This window comes from Portunus trituberculatus, chromosome 32, assembly GCF_017591435.1.
Source record: "Portunus trituberculatus isolate SZX2019 chromosome 32, ASM1759143v1, whole genome shotgun sequence".
Lineage (NCBI taxonomy): Eukaryota > Metazoa > Arthropoda > Malacostraca > Decapoda > Portunidae > Portunus > Portunus trituberculatus.
In genome coordinates, this window is record NC_059286.1 from 8,971,140 (window position 1) to 8,990,922 (window position 19,783).

Sequence of the window (19,783 nt, forward strand, 5' to 3'; positions counted from 1 at the left end):
TAATAGCTTCACTAAATAATCACAGAGCTGCTGAAAAATTGACAAACCTAACATCATGATCTTTAAATTCAATGAGATTAATTTACATCTATATTGACATACATAGCTTTGGATTTCCAGTTTCATCCCTTCAGAACCAAGATGCATATTTATATTTATTCTGCTTACTATTTGGTGATTCTATACAGCTTCAGAAACTCATGTGGAGGATTGAAATAGTGAAGACTGTGGCCATTAACCTTCTGACCTCCATAAATCCTTCCTAATGTAAAAAAAAGGTCTTATCACACCCAAAACTCAATTAAAATAGTGAAGACTGTGGCCATTAATCTTCTGACCCCCCCATACACCCTTCCTATGTCAATAAAATTATCTAATTACACCCAAATCTCATGATAAAAATGAATATCAGAACTGATGGGGTAATAAAAAAAAAAAAAAAAAAAAATATATATATATATATATATATATATATATATATATATATATATATATATATATATTTATTTATTTATGTGTGTGTGTGTGTGTGTGTGTGTGTGTGTGTGATAAATGTATAAAATAAAAAAAAAATGCCTTCAGTGAAAATATAAATGACAAATCCAAGAGAATGACAACAAACAATAAAAATAAGGAAAAAATGTCACTCAGAAGGAACATTGATGGGAAATTATAGAAAATTAAAAGAAAATTAAAAGAAATTAACATAGACATAGACCAAATAATAAATGTCAGGACCACTGCATTATGTGGCTAATAAATGCAAGGGAGGGGGAAAAATGCATGATTCAATAATTAGAGAATAAAATGAACACACACACACACACGAATACAAAAGTATAAATATAGACAATACAAAGAAACGGATACACAAATGCTATAACAGGAAAATAAAATAGAAAATAAATAAAAATGTAATAATAAAAAATGTGATCATAAAAATAACACGAATATCAACACCATCATCATCATCGTCATCACCAATAAATACAGGGAAAACCGGTTGTGTCATCGCGTAAATCAATATTGGCGGTCACCACACCAACACCGCCACCATCACCACCACAACCACCACAACCACCCCCACACAACACCACACACCCACCACACACCAATTGGAGACAAACCACCACAGATAAACTAGATTAACTCCCATAATTCCAGTGATACATAAATCTTTACTACTCCATATGATAACACCACAACCGTCACCACCACCGCCGCCACACACCACCACACCAAATAGAGACAACCCACCACAGATACACCAAATTAACTTCCATAATTCCAGTGATATATAAATTTTAACCAGTACATATGACACTACTACTACTACTACTACTACCACCACCACAATAACACGTGACATTAACCAAACAATAACATAACAATTAACAAAAAAAAAAAAAAATAACAGGTGAGAAACTGACCACCCATCTCCTACACCACAAATTAAAAAATAAATAAATAAAAAAATAGTGATGGTTAGCGAAAGTCACCACACACATAACATTGATAATTCCACCATAGAAACTTAATATAAAGGTGTTTTAATGCTATATCTGGGACCATGTCCTTACCTTGAGTTGGTCTCGGTGGTCCGGTCAAGTTTGCAGTCTATAATGAAAACCGGTGGGAATATAATAGGGAATGACGGAGAGGCTATGCGTACATCCTCCACCGTCAGCCGCTCACTACACAATGGCGGCTCTCGCTATAATGATAAGGGGTACGTCTGCTCATGCGCAGGATGTGACAAAACAGCATCTTTATAAAGTACTTGATTTTTATAGTTTACTTTGATCCTATATATTTGTGTCAGTAGAGTATCATCTAATGTCACCCCTTGCTAATTTTCACATCGGTTTTAGGTTATTTTTTTATTATGTTTACCTGTATTTTCTCCCTACAGGTGTAATATTTTAGCTTTATTTGTGCAATGTATTTATATATTAATTTCTATCTGTTATTCTGTACCTTCATAGCTACCTGTAATTTTACCTGTATTCTCTTAACTGTAGTGTGTTTACCTGTATACGGTTTGCCAAGCTACCTGTCATCCTAATCCTATATTATTAAATACATACAAATACTTAGCATGGATTATGAGCTTTGAAACGTTCTGCATTATAAAGTAAAGACTATAGAACACCTTGATTAACCGATAATGTATTTTTCGCTACATTACGTGAGGTGCTAATTATAATCTAAAACAATACATGATGACAGCAGAGGTCGCATAGTAGTAGTAATAGTAGTAGTAGTAGTAGTAGTAATAGTAGTAGTAGTAGTAGTAGTAGTAGTAGTAGTAGTAGTAGTAGTAGTAGTAGTAGTAATAGTAGTAGTAGTCCGTCAGCCATTGAGACCATACTAAATGTCATATGAATCAATATCGCGTGTCAATAGTGACCAAGCCAAGTCTTGCATCATCTCCAAATTCATTTTGTCTTCTCTCCCAATAAGTGACACGATTCATAGTTTACATGCATAATCTCCATTCATGACGTATTCTGTTATTCTTATTCATTCATCTAGCTTATTACTCCAAGACAATTCTGTAACAAATCTCTCTCTCTCTCTCTCTCTCTCTCTCTCTCTCTCTCTCTCTCTCTCTCTCTCTCTCTCTCTCTTCGATTTTTCCTCAACAGGTGTTTTCAGTGGCTTTAGTGACACGCAAATGACACCAGAAATCGAATTGGATTATTTCATCAATATCTGAGTTGCGTGAGACTTAATTTTTGGCCCTATATATTCTGAAACACTTTTGTCGCATCGCCGCTACAGCCTCGATCTATGTAGTTGAAGACACGAATTTTTTAAAAATTTCTAGTTTTGTTTTACAGTTCTAGTGACAAATTAACAAAGAATTCTATGTATTTAACTCTTTCAGTGCTGGAACGCATTTTTTACCATAATTTTTTGATATGGTGAGACGATTTTACTGACATTAGGAAGTGTTTATGGAGGTCAGAAGATTAATGGCTAGAATCTTCCCTATTTTACTCCCTACATAAGTTTCTGAAGCTGTATAAAATCACCAAAATAGTAAGCAGAATGAATATGAAAACGTCATGATACTGAAGGAATTAACTGGAGAAACACTAGAGAACCCAATTTCATCTCTGGGTTTTGAAAATGGTCGTGGTGAGAGCAGTGTTTATGAATGTCGGGTCTTGAAGGGAGAGGAAAGAGAGAAGCTGGGTAGAAGAATGTGTTGAAGCTTGTATATAACTATATAGTTCTGTAATGACGATACGCTGAATAATCCGAGGTAGATGACATGAAACAAATAATCTACTTTAGAAACACTTGAGAAACACTCGAGAAACTCCTTGAAACACTTGAATTACCGTCTGAGGAGTGAGATGATGAGAAATGTTAATGAAGTGTCAGACAGGAGAGATTAATAACCTGCGGGAAGAAGCAGCAGCAGATGATGATGATGATGATGATGATGGTAATGATGAGCAGTTTGATAAAAGTGAACGACCTGGAGAGATATTACAAGGTCAAATGAATCAACAATGGTGGGCTGGCAGGTAAGCACGCGGAGATGCACGTGCCTTTGTCGTGCACGTGCCTGTGTTTGGGTGTGACGTCACGGCTCACATATAGGAGAACAGTAGTACTAGTAGTAGTTAGTAGTAGAAGTAGTAGTTAATAAATGTTTCTATCTATAATGGTAAAGACAGATGTCAATTTTCAGCATCCATTATTATTGAGTTATGTGTTATGATGTAATGTCTAGTGTGCTATAGTCGCTCATCTGACAGACGTATACATGATGAATGAGTCTCTTAGCCATTATCATAACTGTCGTCATAGGTTTATATTAAGAATATTATTACATCTTATCGGTTATTCAGTACCGAACGCATAAACCCACGAACAGTAGATACATATTGACATTATCCCTATTCACAACACAACTACAGCACTTTCAATTCCGCCAATATCACCTGTATAAAACCCGAAGATAAACGCTTTTTTTCATTCTTCACTTCATAATCCTACTTGGAGTAATGACAGACAAACAGAAAAGAAAATATCAACCAATAACAAACAGCAAACCGATACGGGAGAGCGAGACAGACTCGTCGTCGTCCCTCTCAGCTGCGAAACTCAACAGCAATTTATAAACTCCCTTTCCTTAACCTCACTTAGCTGAACAGAGAAGGACGGAAAGCAGAGCAGACGTGAGACAAAAATGCGGGAGAGGGATAAAATGAATAGACAAAGGAGGAGAAATTGATGAAAAGGGGACGAAAGAAGGGGAAATAAAGAAGTTAAAAATAGAGAGAAGCAGGAAAGTGAGAAATTATGGAGGTGAAACTGCTGTTGCTAGGGGGACCGAAGCAAGTGGAGGGAGACGGCAGAGAGGGAAGGGGGGTGAGGGAGAGAAGAGCGGAGAACAGGTAAAGGTACGGTGCAGGTGTACAAAGGAAGGGAGGAGGAAGAAAGGGATAATTTGAGGCTAGCCATGGAGAGAGAGAGAGAGAGAAAGAGAGAGAGATTTTCTTCCTCCCTAAAAAATATGAAAACCCAATTAATATATCTTCATTACAAAGTTTACAACATATTATTAGAATGGGAAGAAATAAAACAAGAGGAGAAAAAATTAATAGTAAATTTTTCTTCACTTTTGACCACAGCGTCCCAGCGAGTCAGTGTCCGGCGTCTCATCACCTTGGCAATGCATCTCTTACATAATGAATTGGCAATAAGCTTAGGCAGAATACAAGGGAAAACACAAGGGAAAATCACACACACACACACACACACACACACACACACACACACACACACACAGATATAAGCCCACATATCTTATAAATTAGTAATGACCACAAAATTAAAGATATATTAAACATAATTTTCAGTTTCACACTCACTCTCTTGTCACACACACACACACACACACACACACACACACACACACACACACACACACACTTCATAAAATGGCAAAAACCACAAACTGAAGATATACTAAAGATAATCATCTCTCTCTCTCTCTCTCTCTCTCTCTCTCACACACACACATATGGAGACGGGACCACACGAGCATAAAGCCCAGGCCCTGTAAAACTACAACTAGGTAAACACACACACACACACACACACACACACACACACACACACACACACACACACACACACACAAACTGAACCAAAAATTGCACTTCAAATATGAAATTAAAAACAAAAAATCCATCTTTGGTTCCTATGCTGCCCAAATAAAAGTGATCTAATCTAATACAATAAAGGCACAACATCCTCAACACCCTCAATAAAGTCTTAAAGGAGTTACATAAATTAGGCTGTTACTTAAATACTAATACCAGAGAAGCAAAATGAAAGTTACAATGAGTTAGCAAAGTATTTTGGTTACTTTGGAAAATTAAAAGGGGGGGTGAAAAAAAGCATTAAGGTTCAGAGTCTCATGCAATAAGGCACAATTTCATGTCATATGGAGAGAGAGAGAGAGAGAGAGAGAGAGAGAGAGAGAGAGAGAGAGAGAGAGAGAGAGAGAGAGAGAGAGAGAGAGAGAGAGAGAGCAACTTTTGATATATCATAAAATACTCTTTTTAAATACTATACAAGGCAAGGCACTGTATCTGTATAAATAAACTATGCATAATTATTCAATTTGTGCATAAGTATATAAAAAAACCCACAATGAATCCACAATACATGGAAATATAGTAGAATATGCATTAGGTATGTATAAATTAGCTCATACATCAATATACCTATACTGAGGCACCTGCAAGTATATTTGTATTTATGTATGTATGAGTGTGTATGTGTGTGTGTGTGTTCTTGTGCATAAAGGAAATAAATGACTAGGTAAAGTTCTACATGTATAACTGAAGAATTGTATGTAGTGTGTGTGTGTGTGTGTGTGTGTTAGAGAGGGCGGAAGAGGATTCGAGGTGTTGAGGCAGGGCGGCGGGAGTAGAAGGAGCGACGTGGTGTGTTGTAGGAGGAAAGACTGGATGGAGGAGATGCAACCTGCTCCCCTATTCCTCCTCCAGGGGTTACTCTTCTTCTTCCTCGCCGACAGAAAGGAGAAGCCAAACTGGAAAAACGAGATTAGATAAACCTATGGATGGGAGTAATAGATGGAACTAGTCAGCTTTCCTCATACAGGGACTGCCATGTATAGGCCTGACAGTCCCTCACAGATTCCCTCTTTTCCTATGTTTTTATTACCAGGTACAGCACGGAATTGCACATGTAAACCAATGAAGATTAAAAATGGGTTACTAATAAAATGTCATGATTTCTTACCTATTTTGTTCCCTTTCTGGTTTTCTAATGCTTTACTCTCAGTACTTCCTTTTTTCTCCTCTCTCTCTCTCTCTCTCTTTTTATTATTCTTCTTGTCTTATTTCTTCTTTGTGGCATAAATGAAAGTTATCAACCAATTTCTTTCTTCTTATAACACTTTGTTTGTTTTTCTCTCCACCTTTCATATTCTTGCAGCCTTTCTTTCCTCTCCTTTTGTTTCTACCTTCTTATTCTTTCCCTCCATACATTCTTACTCTCAATTCTTATCTTCATGCAGTTTTTTTTCAGTTTATATTGCCTATTCTCTTTCCTCCTCTAAATTGGCAACACATGACCCTATTCTTACTCTCAACTTTTATCTTGATGCAGTTTTTATTCCTGTTTCTATTGCCTGATCTCTTTCTTTCTTTAACCCCTTCAGTACTGGGATGTGTTTTCAAATTGCTTCTGTTTACTACTTGGTCATTTGATACAGCTTCAGAAACTTGTGTGGGGATTAAAATAGTGAAGACTGTTGCCATTAATCACCTGACCTCCATACACCCTTCCGAAATGTTAATGAAATGACCTAATTGTACATAAATCTCAAGGTAAAAATGCATCCTAGTACTGAAGGGGGTTAAGTTGGCAACACAAGACCATGTTACTTTGATGCTTCACACAAAACACTCCATAAGTCGGTCCCTGAGTTCATACCTTCCTCGTTCATCCTTTGAGAAAGACTTGACAAGCAACTGCCACTGAAAGACGTGTGGGTACTTCTGTTGATTCACCAGCTGGTCACCCACAGCATCCAAAACATCCACATCCATCTTCGAAGGCTCCGCTCTGTACAGATGCATGAACACACACAAACAGAGAGAGAGAGAGAGAGAGAGAGAGAGAGAGAGAGAGAGAGAGAGAGAGAGAGAGAGAGAGAGAGAGAGAGAGAGAGAGAGAGAGTTAATTAATTGAGATTCTGCTTAATGTTTCTGTAATATGAAACAGTAACATTAATAAAAATAATGATAATAATAATAATAGCAGTGGTCTTGATGTCAATAAAAACATGTCTAACTCACTACATATAAACAAAACAAAGCATGCACATGCAAACAAACACACACATTCTTGCCTATAAAAACATGCTATGAAGAAAGATAATCATGACCAAGGAGGAAATAAACACATCAATGAAAACCAATGCAATAGTGACAAACAGCCAAAGCAACTGACAGACCGACAAACAGACAGAGAAGCAGAAAGACAGACAGAAGGGTGGTAAGTCACAGCAGAAAGGATAAGCAGGTGTAAACATTAAAAAATAGTGGAAGGGAATCACTAGCTATGAAAAGAGAGGGAAATAAGCAGGTTCATTGGCCACAGGGTAGCAGGTGAAGGGGTCAGCAGGTCAGCAGGTCAGCATTGGGTAGAGCAGCAGGAAGGCCAAGTAGAGGAAGTAAAGCAGAATGTAGAATGAAGCAGATCCAAGCACAAGTCTGTAAAGTAATGAAGACAATTCCCTTAAAAAAAAAGGAAGACAAATTAACTTGAAAAATGACAACAATATTGAATACAAACAAAAATCTATAAAAGCACAATTAGTGAGATCAAGAAAATAACATGATAAACAAGAAGAAATTGTTAAGCAGCAATATTTTACCACAAAGTGTGAACCAAACGAGGAAGAAAAATCAAGAGAGGAGAAAAGCAATATTAAAATTAGTCATCTCAAGGCTCAAGATCAGTGTGTGATTATAGAGCAGAGCAGAGCAGAGCAGAGCAGAGCAGAGCAGAGTCTGGTAGGAAGGAGGTAAGTAAAGACGTGTGTGTGTGTGTGTGTACTATGGTGTGAGAGCCACGAGCGATTTGCATCCTTTTCTGTTGACTCAATACACCTCTCCTTTCCTGGCTACTCCCCAGCACTCACCCTCCAATGAACACCCGGGGCCCCTCCTCTGGGGTGCACATTTCCTCATCCAGGCTTGAGGCAGCAGACGTGAAGCTGTCAGGGCTCCTGGCCCCTGGCTCCAGCTCCTCCTGGCCACCGTCACCGCCACCACTGTCCCTGCTCTCTGAGGTGTTCGCTGCCCCCTGGGACATTGTGAACCCATCCTTCACTCCCATTGTGGCCCTTACCACTATCTCCTCCTCCTCCTCTCCTTCCTCCTGGGTGAAGGAGAGGTGCCGCACCACAGGGTCACACTGCTTCCCCTTCCCCTGCAGTGCCTTCTGCAAATAGGCTTTGGCTCTCTCTCTCTCTAAGGCACTGGCAGGCACTGTGGCCTGGGCTGAGGTCACCCTGTTGATGTGAGAACCATCATTCCATGGGCAGTGGCACTGTCCCAGCTGTGGCACCTCTGGGGACGTGATGCCATCTGAAGTGTTGGTGGCTGCCTGCAGAGCCACGTCCAGGCACCGCAGCACACAGGCCAGGTGGTGTGTATCCCCTCGGGTGTTGTGCTGTGGTGCTTCAAAGTGTCTGCCACCGCCGCCCTCATTCTCATCCTCGTCTGAGGAGTCGAGGGGCACCAGGTCCATGTGGGACACAATACGCCGCATGGCCTGGGTGACGCTGGCCACATCTGCTGGCGCTGCGCCCTGCCACAGGGCAAGCACGGCCCGACCGGCCACCAGTGGGTGGACAAAGCCCAGGTCCATGCCACCAGGCCCCAGCTCAGCCACAGCCCGGGCAACGATGGAACGCAGGCAGGCCACCTCAGAGCGCAGTTTGGCCCTTAGGGTGCGGTTCATGCCCAGGCTGGCAGCCACGCTGGCCTGCAGGTCCAGGGCCACCTCACGCAGTGCCTCACTCAGCCGTCCTGCTGACACCTCCACCGATTTGAGCACGTAGGACACCTGCTCCACCAGGCCCGGCACTCCCTCGGGCTCATCACACCCCTGGGGGCTGCCACACCCCGGGCTCAGCTGTTGCTCCAAGGATGACAGAAACTTGCTGTGGAAAGAGGAAACCAGTGTAATGATTGGTGGTGAGTCTGCCTCCACTCCATCACCAATACTACAACATAACAGTTAGTGTCCTGCATCCATCTAACAAGACTTGCCTGCATGCAGCCTGGGGCAGGTCACCCTGGGGGGAGAGAGAGGCATTGAGGCGCAGTGCTTCCAGTCCCCGACAAAGCTGGGCGAGGGGGCTTCCAGAGGCCTGGCTCAGCCATGACGCCTGAGACACACCACTCATGCCTGCAAGGGAGCAATTCTTGTTTCATTCAATTCATGTTTCCCTCCCTTACAACTAAAACATAATCTTTTTGCTGATGCATCATCATATATATCAACCTTTTCCTCTCTCAAGAAATAAACTTGAACAAAATAAATATATCACTAATTCTTATACACTAAAAAGACTTGCCTATATACCATAACTGGAACTAAATTATATCAAGCAAAACTTAACACTTAATCATAAAACTGGATATTTTCTGAAAATACAAAAAGAATTAAGAATGGTTCCCTCACTGGGTACATAATGAATCAAGAACATGAAAGACAGCCAAGCACTGACTCTTTTCGTGTTGTGAGCGTCGCATCAGCGGGACAATGTCATCCTCGTCTGGCTGCTTCAGAGCCTCCTTCAGCTTGGCAGCCAACTCAGAAGCACTCAGCTTTTCTTTGGCCATCCTCAGCTGTCACCAGAAAGAACACAGAACAAATGAGGGGCAGAAATGTACCAAAGCAACATATATAGTAACATACATAAAGAAAATAACAATAACAAAAACAATAATACTAATCATAACAATTTATCAATAAAAAAAAATCATACACACACATCCAAAAAACAAATAGCAGAAACATAACAAAAGATATTGAAACCTACCTACCCATCTCTATCTCTTCCCTTTGCCTTATTACAACACCCTAACAAGCTTCACCTCAACACCATACACACCACCATCTATCACACTGCCACCCAAGCAACACCCTCACAAGCTTCACCATCTCATCACCATACACACCACCACTATCACACTGCCACCAAAGCAACACCCTCACAAGCTTCACCATCTCAACACTGTATATGTTACACCCCGTTTGTGAAATTGCCCATTTCATGAAATGGGCAAACCCAATTCATGAAATGAACCTAACCTAACCTAACCCAATTCATGAAATGTGCAATGGAGTGGCCATTTCATGAAATGGTTAGGTAGGTTAGGTTAGGTTAGGTTCATTTCATGAATTGGGTTTGCCCATTTCATGAAATGGGCAATTTCACAAACGGGGTGTAACATATACACCACCACTATCACACTGCTCAAGAACCAACAAGCCTTCCTACGTCATTTGTCTGTCTCTTGAGGTGCCATTCAAGGAGACCCAGTCCTTCATCACTGGCCAGGTTCACAAAGGTCCCTAGGAAGTCCCAGTACTCCTGCCACCCAACCTTCTGCTCTGCTGCCAGATTCCTGTGTGGAGAGAGAGAGAGAGAGAGAGAGAGAGAGAGAGAGAGAGAGAGAGAGAGAGAGAGAGAGAGAGAGAGAGAGAGAGAGAGAGAGAGAGAGAGAGAGAGAGAGAGAGAGAGAGAGAGAGAGAGAGATTATTCAGCATTTCTCTTTTTTGAATAATAATATTTTTTAGACACTTATAAAATTAGATTGATTTATGAATGGCAGTGATAGGTGGAAATAGGTATGCTTATCATAAATTGAACTCAATCACAGAGAGATGCAAATATGTACTTAAACACACACACACACAGAAACAGAACTACCTATTTACTGCTAGGTGAACAGGGGCCACACATTAAGAGGCTTGCCCATTTGCCTCGCTGCCCCGGGACTCGAACCTGCCCTCACAATCGAGAGGGCCGGCTTCGAGTCCAGGAGCGGCGAGGCAAATGGGCAAGCCTCTTAATGTGTGGCTCCTGTTCACCTAGCAGTAAATAGGTATGGGATGTAACTCGAGGGGTTGTGGCCTCGCTTTCCTGGTGTGTGTAGTGTGTTGTGGTCTCAGTCCCACCAAGATCGGTCTATGAGCTCTGAGCTCGCTCTGTAATGGGGAAGACTGGCTGAGTGACCAGCAGACGACCGAGGTGAATTACACACACACAGAAACAGAACTGTCGAAGCTTGGAATGCATTAGATAGAGAAGTGACTGAAGCAACAATACATAACTTTAAGAGGAAGTTGGATAAATTTTGGGATAACAGAGACAGGATAGCACAAGCATAGGTCCCCTCCCATATGCTAAAACTAGGTAAATACACAAAAACACATGCATACAGACACACCTTCCAGCACGTTCTAATCCCTTTTCATGGTCAGTGACACGTAGAGAGGCTGGACGTACTACCCTTTCCAGACGTGCTGGGGAGGGAGTGGTGGAGAGAGAAGATGAGGTGGCACTTTTCCACAGACGATGGAAGTTCTCTGCCTGGGAACAGCTCATGGGGCCAGCCACTCCTCGAACCTGTCAGTGCAGTGGAGGGGGTGAGGTGAGATGAGGGGAGGTGAGGTAAGGATAAGCTAGATTAGGTTAGGTGAAGTGAGGTGAGATGGTATGGAGTCTTGAGAGAGAGGTAGAGATGCAAGTGAACAGAATTTTTTGTCCCTTGGTAAGTTTCTATTCCTTTATTAACAAAAATAAAGGTTTAAAGAACTATAGAATGGAAGACAAATACAAGATGCAACTAAACATATTTTTTGTGTGTCTCTTAGTAAGACTCTGTTCTCGCTTCCATTAAAAGAAAGGTTGCATGAGTATGTCCAACAAGAAAACACACACACACACACACACACACACACGTGCATAAAAGAACTGAAGAATGAAAGACAAAGTGATAAACCTGGGAAAGGAACAGACCACCATGACCATGAATCAATGTTAGCCATACACAAACTAACACCCACAACAACTGGTGGAGGCCAAACACACACCTTGAGGGAGGGGCTGATGGGGCTGGCGGAGGCAACACTGATGGGGCTGGAGGTGAGGAAGCGTTCTCTGAGGGGACTATTGGGGGAATCCATTTGTGGTGACCAGGGACTCCCAACGTGAGGCAGTAGATAAAGGTCGTCGTCCTTGAGCAGCGGCACATAGTACTTGTCACCCATCGCCTCTCGGATCTCCTCAATGGCTGCGTTTGACGGTTCCTTCATTCTACTGCCGGCGATCTGAGGAAAGAGCTTTACTTTTATCTATTTATTTATTTGAGAGGTGTACTGGTTAACTCCTTCAGTACTGGAATGCATTTCTACCTTGAGTTTTGGGTATGATTAGAAGATTTTATTACCATTAGGAGGGGTTCATGGAAGTCAGAAGATTAATGACCAGTCTTCACTGTTTTAATCAATACATGAGTTTCTGAAGCTATATAAAATCACCAAATAGTAACCAGAATAAATAGAAAAATGTATCATGGTTCTGAAGAATTTAAGAGTAAGAAAAGTCACCATAAAAAGAAGGAAAAAAAGAAAAGGATCCAATGAAGTGTTATTAATAGATTGAATAGAGCACATTTATAAAACTCTTTCAGCTGTTTCTCTTTATCTTCACTGCTTCACAATGTTTTAATTGAAGGAAAGATAGATAGATAGACAGTATCATTAGTTATTGTTCATTTCTTATTTACAAGTTCTCTAGATGTGAATTAGGTACATTTATAAGATTTTTCAGGTTGTTTCTCTTCATTCCATCTCCTGTTGCTCTCATTTTCTATCTTAGCTACAACTCCTTCTCATCCTCTATTCCTATTTAGACTTTCTGCTTCCCAGGCTCCTCATCTACTCTCCTTACCAAGCAACTGATTTATAAAGTACTGTTAACCTCTTCAGTATCAGGACACATTTCCATATTCATTCTGGTTACTATTTGGTGATTTTACACAGCTTGAGAAACTTATGTGGGGGATTATAATAATGAAGACTGTGGCCATTAATTTTCTGACCTCCACAGAGCCTTCCTAACATCAATAAAATGGTTTAATCATACACAAATCTCAAGGTCAAAATGTGTCCTAATACTGAAGAGGGTTACAAATCTCAATTATTTCCTATATGTGAGGCTATAATACTACACTTCCTTTTTCCATTTACTACTACCACCACCACCACCACAGCATACTCGTACCTCTGCCGCTGTCTGTCCATACTTGTTAAGCCGAGTTGTGTCACAGCCTTTGAATCCCGCCAGGACTCGGACACACTCAACGCTGCCGTGTTTACTGGCAAAGTGCAGCGGTGTCTCATTGAAGCCCTTGTCTGGAGTGTTGAGGTATAGGTCCACCAGGAAGGCACTGCGTCGGGTGGCACTCTCAATGGTGTCGTCAGGATATAGTCGCTGGAAGAACATTGGCTGGGACACCTGAGAGAGGACCTGGTGGAAGAGAAGTGATAGTGTTGGTGGATTACAAAGGTGTCTGTTGAATTTACACACACACACACACACACACACACACACACACACACACACACACGCACGCACGCACGCACGCACGCACGCACGCACACACACACACACACACACACACGGTAGGTAGCTCAGTGGTTAGAGCGCTGGCTTCACAAGCCAGAGGACCGGGGTTCGATTCCCCGGCCGGGTGGAGATATTTGGGTGTGTCTTCTTTCATGTGTAGCCCCTGTTCACCTAGCAGTGAGTAGGTATGGGATGTAAATCGAGGAGTTGTGACCTTGTTGTCCCGGTGTGTGGTGTGTGCCTGGTCTCAGGCCTATCCGAAGATCGGAAATAATGAGCTCTGAGCTCGTTCCGTAGGGTAATGTCTGGCTGTCTCGTCAGAGACTGCAGTAGATCAAACAGATCAAACAGTGAAACACACACACACACACACATACATACACCAAGACTCACAGAAAGGAAGTAACAAGAGGTAAGAAGTAAAGAAATGCTGTGTGTAGAATAGTGCAACAGATTAATAAAACATCTGTCCTTTATTCTGTGCGTGTGTGTGTGCATGAGTCTCACCCTCTGTGCAAAGGCTGGGCGGTTGGTGCGGCAGGCTACGTGGAGGGCATTGTAGCGGAAGCCTTCCTGAAGCACGGCAGGAGTGTCACCGCTGCTCACCAGGTAACGAGGGTTCTCCATCATACACTGCCGAACACAAACCATTAACAATACCACCTGCAGGGAAAAGCTAAACAAACTACCAATGATAAATAAGATTTTAACTCAATCTTATGAACTGACAACAACAGGGAAGCATGGCAAATAAGTATGAACAGTAACATCATCACTGCTCAACACAACACAGTACAGCTCCACCTATGCCATCATTACTAACATCTACAGATCTCTCACACTAATTAAGACCAACACATTAACCCCTTCAGTACCAGATTTCTATATATATTCTGCTTACTATTTGGGAATTTTACACAGCTTCAGAAACTTATGTGGGGAATGAAATAGTGAAGACTTTGGCCATTAATTATCTGACCTGCATCGACACTTCCTAATGTAAATAAAAATAATCTAATCACACCCACAACACAAGGTAAAAATGTGTCCCAGTACTGAAGGGGTTAACCATGAACACAGATTTAGTAAGAGAGACACGCAACACAAAAAAACAAAACAAATATGCTACAGACAAATTCAAGCTGAAACTTACACGGGTGAAATAATCAAAGTCTCCCTTTTCAATAGACTTCCTAAATTTGACCAAGTCTTGTGATTTTGGGCCCCGGTAAGGACTGGGTTTCTCCACGTTGAGGAGGGGCTGTGGGGTGATGGCTCCCTCCTCCCCTGTGCCGCCTTGAGAGGTTGTTGCCCCAGCCTCGGAGAACTTCAAGGCATCCTCATACATCCTGAAGGCCTTGAAACGTGACCCTCGGTACTTCTTCATGGCAGCCAGGCACTCAGTCTTGTCCACAAACACCCTCTTGATGTCTGTGAGTGGCAGGATGAATATTACTTCATGCTTGACAAATAAAGTCTTTGCAATATTGTGCCATCACCAGCAAACTATAATGAGGTGATAAAAAACAAGCAGCTGCAACAACAATACACAAAAAGGGAGAAAAAGAAAGAATTTTTCCATAAGGACAACATAAGCAGCAAGAAATCCTTATATACTTATATTGTAAGAAAACTTAGAATAGAGAAAGGAAATAAAATGTTTCATCAGGCTCTAGTACAAGTTATCAGTGTTTTGAAGGGTGCTCTCCTGCTTGTAATGAGTGTTCAATAGGGAGTGTGTACCTCTGACAGCAAAACACACCACGAGAGGCCGACTCATGACTGTGGTGTTTAGAAATGGTGCTGAGGAAGAGCAGACTTATGCCTGTATTCAGAAATGCCTTCTCGTCTCACTATAACAATTTCCCAAGGCCGCAGAGACAAATAACCGGGTTTTCATGACAGTAATCTTGCCAATCTATCACCAGAACCATAATAATACTCTTAAAAATATAAGTATCTTCAACTGGAGCCTTTGGGAAGCAGTGAAGGTGAGAGAGCAAAGTGTTTCAGAAAATGGGACTTAGTGACACAGGCAGTGACTCACCTCCCTCCTCCAGCCCCTCTCCCTCTGGCAAGGCTATTCCATAGTACACCTCTGCTTCCACCCTGGCAACAGAATTATCCTCAGGGAACACCTTCTGTGTCTTCTCCGGCAGGGTCATGGGAGAGGCGGCCGCACTGGTCCAGCTCACCTTGCCTACCTCACCTGCCTGCTGCTGCTGCTGCTCCATTGCTCCTCTGCTTCTGTAAGGAAACAGCTGTTGGTCTTCACTTTGTATTACAATTAACTTTGCAAACGCTCTCCCCTCAATTCCCATAACCTACTGCACCACTCATACGGTGAACCAATCTAACCTAACATTTTACAACCTCCTACCTCCACCCTCCCTCCCTCCCACACTGGACCCCGCCGAAAGTAAACTTATCATGTTTCCAGCAGGGTAAAATGAGGCAAGAAATCCTCCTGAGAGCGAGATGGAGTCCCTGCCAAGGACTGTGGTTACGTGCGGTCTTGGTTCAAACGCAAACAAAACACAAAGTGAGAAAGAAGGAAAGAGAAAAGGAGCAGAATGAAAGTGGAAAAGAATGCCTGACTGAGAGTATTAGCGATGTTTATCACAGATGTTGACGCGTATAGGGATGCTGATTCACTAAACACTGAACACATCATGTATTACATTAGGAAGCGTAATAAGATATTCAATATAAAATGTCGATGACACTTTTTACTCTTTTGACGTCTTCGGGGAAGGTCATACAGGACACACTTCCTTGTGTTTCCCACTGTCCCGACTCACACACGCCTTTCACTCAATGTCCAGATCACAATGACCACCAGGACTCACCAAACACTCACCTCAGCGGCGTCGATCACTGCCAAAAGACCACCAAAACACACCCACGCCACATCCGACATTACAAACGTAGCTGCCAAATATTTCTGAAACTAAACCCGGCTTATGAAACTGATATAAATATGTAAATTTTGGTATTCATCATAGTTTTTTTAATACTTATAGTATAATTTTTATCATTTTGATATTTTGAAAGCTATTTTTAATCTAAAAGTCTAATACATAGGAAATAATTTCAATAATATCTGTTTTACAACCCTACCACAAAATATTAACAACCCACTGCCAAAAATAACGTTGGGAGTGAATGAAACCAAAATATGAACACGAAAGAAGTTGCAAAAATTGCTACCAAATATATTCTAGTCATACTCTCTCTCTCTCTCTCTCTCTCTCTCTCTCTCTCTCTCTCTCTCTCTCTCTCTCTCTCTCTCTCTCATATTTTTGTAGTAGCGGTATCAAGAGAGAGAGAGAGAGAGAGAGAGAGAGAGAGAGAGAGAGAGAGATTATTTGATAGTAATTTTTGCAGATTCTTTTATGTTCATATTTAGTTTTCCTTAACTTCCAAGAATATCTTTGGCAGTGGGTTGTGCTAATCTAGTGGCGGGGTTGCGAAACAGATGTCACTGATTTTTTTTTTTTTTAATATATCGGAATCGAGCCCAAAAAAGCTGGTATGGAGCATGAACGAACACTTTAACACACGACACCACCAGCCAGACGCTATACGTACAGCTCATTGGAAGCTTGCATCGGCTGACAATTCCAGCTCCATTGTGAACCGCAATATTTGAGGAGACACGGAGTGAGAAAAGGCTAGGTTTGTAAATTTCTGGGCTGGCGGGAGAATAGTACTAGTCATCTGGAGATGCTTATATAGGGACGAGTGGGGAGTCTTTTGAACATTGATGTTACAGTATACTGAGCTAGGAGCCTGTTGAACATTAATGATACTGACTGTGAGACACATAATCTGGGATGAACAACGCATCCTAGCTTGCTGCCATCAACAGACCCGTCCTAGAAGACAGAATGGAGGGTATCAGATAATTTTGACACAAACAAATCTTGCAATGGCTACATAAAAGGGATAAGAACGTTTTGACAGAGGCAGCTTGTCAATGTCCACACTGACCCGCGCAAACGCCACCGTTTGACTCCTTGCCAATCCTGGCCATTTCATATCTCCGTAGCAACACCTGGTATAGCCCCACACCAGGTGAAGGATTCAATTTTCCTTTAATTGGGTCAACCACCTCAAAAACTGAACCTTTAGGCTCCACCCGCTTGGCTTTTGCCTCTTGGTATGGTACGTACGATTCCTCCCCGTCATCAGAGGGTCACTACACACACACACACACACACACACACACACACACACACACACTCTCTCTCTCTCTCACGCTCGGGCCTGGAGCTGGGTATGGGTCTGGGTCCAGTTGGAGTAAGTGCTCCCCCCCATTGATAACGAAAGAGAAGTCAACACACACACATCCGGTAGCTGAGTGGTTAGAGCGCTGGCTTCACAAGCCAGAGGACCGGGGTTCGATTCCCCGGCCGGGTGGAGATATTTGGGTGTGTCTCCTTTCACGTGCAGCCCCTGTTCACCTAGCAGTGAGTAGGTACGGGATGTAAATCGAGGAGTTGTGACCTGGTTCCGGTGTGTGGTGTGTGCCTGGTCTCAGGCCTATCCGAAGATCGGAAATAATGAGCTCTGAGCTAGTTCCGTAGGGTAACGTCTGGCTGTCTCGTCAGAGACTGCAGCAGATCAAACCGTGAAACACACACACACACACGCACGCACACACACACACACACACAGTCACCCACCCACTCAAACTCCCCCCTCGGGTGTGGGTCTTCGTCCAGCCGAGAGGGGCTCTCCCCCGCCTTGATGACGTCACTTATATATGTTACGCAAATCATTTTGAAAATGAGAATTCCCAAAAAGGAAGCTGGATACCAATGCTATAAAAATTCTGACTTTTTACCAATCAAAACTAATTTCTTAAATATAAAATTATTACCAGAATGAGGAATAATAAGAATATCTAAAAAAAAACATTTTAAATAAAATGTTAGAACTTTGACCTACTTAAAAACAATTCTAAAGCCCACTAATTTCATCCAACAAAATCGATAAAGTCTTTTAAAAATTATGACTATTATTTCAATATATCAAAACCTGGCAACACGCCGAATTAGAAAAAAAAAAAATTAGAATTGACGTGTTTTACAATATTAACAGGGCTGAAAAATATTCTTAAGGTCTACTTATCTGATTTATCATTAACCTTTCACATTTTTCTCATCATAAACGGTTCTTTGAAAACACAAAGATTTCGCTAGAATCTCAAATAAAAAATCACTGATAGCGGAGGTAAAAATTTTATGGTATTTTCGCCCTCTTATTTACGTCATAAACACCCTCTAAAACATTGTACTTCACTCAACTCAAGATTGGATAGGACGTAAAACACAACGAACTATCATTAGAAATCCTTAAAAGCACTCGTGACTCGAAATAAATGAACTGAGACAAATATATATATATATATATATATATATATATATATATATATATATATATATATATATATATAGTGGAAGTCAACGATATGTGACCGGCAGAACATTTAGGTGGGAACCGGTGATGACGTCACAACAAGGGGGTTCGTGACGTCACGTCCCGGCTTGCTTCCCCTCATTGGCCTTCATAACACACAAATCAGGTAATTGCGAATATATTTCAACAACTGACATAAAAGAATAGGTCTATGGCTCCAATTTTTGGCCTGTCTGGCCTGCAATAAATGAGAGATGAAACAAATAATGGCTGAGAGAGAGGCAGCGGGTCAAGGGATTGGTTTATTAACGAATTGAATGTTTGGATTATTGGGCCTGTTAAGGATCTGCAGGCGTTAGTTCACTGGTACGTTGTCCTTGAGATTAACAACATTAGGTCATGACATGACACCACCATGAAATGATGAACTACATCAATATATTACTTACGTTAGCTGAAGACTGCTTGGCGGTAGCTGCCCGCTGTCTGCTTTGTGTCCTCACCGGTGTATAAAATTACTGAGAGGATACACACATTCTCTTCCTTACTGTCACTATTATCAGTATCTTCATCTTCACTAATCTCAGTGTCTTTCTCACCGCTTGCTCCTTGTCCTGCCAGACTGCTCACACACAAACTAATAGCCAC

At 41.6% G+C, this 19,783-nt stretch overlaps 2 protein-coding genes across 5 annotated transcripts in view; both read right to left on the reverse strand.

Moving 5' to 3' along the window:
* The window catches only part of LOC123512098 (nuclear factor of activated T-cells 5-like), a 44,251-nt gene extending 42,543 nt beyond the window's left edge, over positions 1–1,708 (reverse strand). For both annotated transcript variants that reach the window (XM_045268319.1, XM_045268318.1), the window contains exon 1: positions 1,581–1,708. The gene's annotated coding sequence lies outside the window, so the exon portion shown is untranslated. The remainder of the gene's footprint in view (positions 1–1,580) is intronic.
* A 2,903-nt stretch (positions 1,709–4,611) lies between these two features.
* Positions 4,612–19,736, reverse strand: LOC123511994 (ankyrin repeat and LEM domain-containing protein 2 homolog). Of its 3 annotated transcripts, none has more exons than XM_045268106.1 (13): positions 19,585–19,736; positions 15,759–15,958; positions 14,865–15,142; positions 14,219–14,344; positions 13,367–13,612; positions 12,175–12,411; positions 11,529–11,707; positions 10,577–10,703; positions 9,800–9,920; positions 9,339–9,477; positions 8,204–9,229; positions 6,991–7,122; positions 4,612–6,082 (listed from the first exon to the last, which is right to left on the reverse strand). In XM_045268106.1, the coding sequence occupies exons 2-13, from the start codon at positions 15,943–15,945 to the stop codon at positions 5,911–5,913; spliced, it is 2,970 nt and encodes a 989-aa protein (XP_045124041.1). In that variant the 5' UTR covers positions 15,946–15,958; positions 19,585–19,736; the 3' UTR covers positions 4,612–5,910. The 3 variants fall into 3 exon arrangements, with proteins under 3 accessions (XP_045124041.1, XP_045124038.1, XP_045124039.1); XM_045268103.1 differs by lacking the exon at positions 19,585–19,736 and adding an exon at positions 16,561–16,676; XM_045268104.1 differs by lacking the exon at positions 19,585–19,736 and adding an exon at positions 16,572–16,657.
* Between the last annotated feature and the right edge of the window lie 47 nt (positions 19,737–19,783).

What these genes read in the sequence shown, in the direction of transcription:
- LOC123511994 (XM_045268106.1), bottom strand. Translation starts at nt 15,945, where the DNA reads ATGGAGCAGCAGCAGCAGCAGGCAGGTGAGGTAGGCAAGGTGAGCTGG. An exon ending in GGATTAGAACGTGCTGGAAG is followed by an intron (nt 10,704 to 11,528) that starts GTGTGTCTGTAT and finishes CTCTCCACACAG; the next exon opens with GAATCTGGCAGCAGAGCAGA. An exon ending in TCAAAGGATGAACGAGGAAG is followed by an intron (nt 6,083 to 6,990) that starts GTATGAACTCAG and finishes TCGTTTTTCCAG; the next exon opens with TTTGGCTTCTCCTTTCTGTC.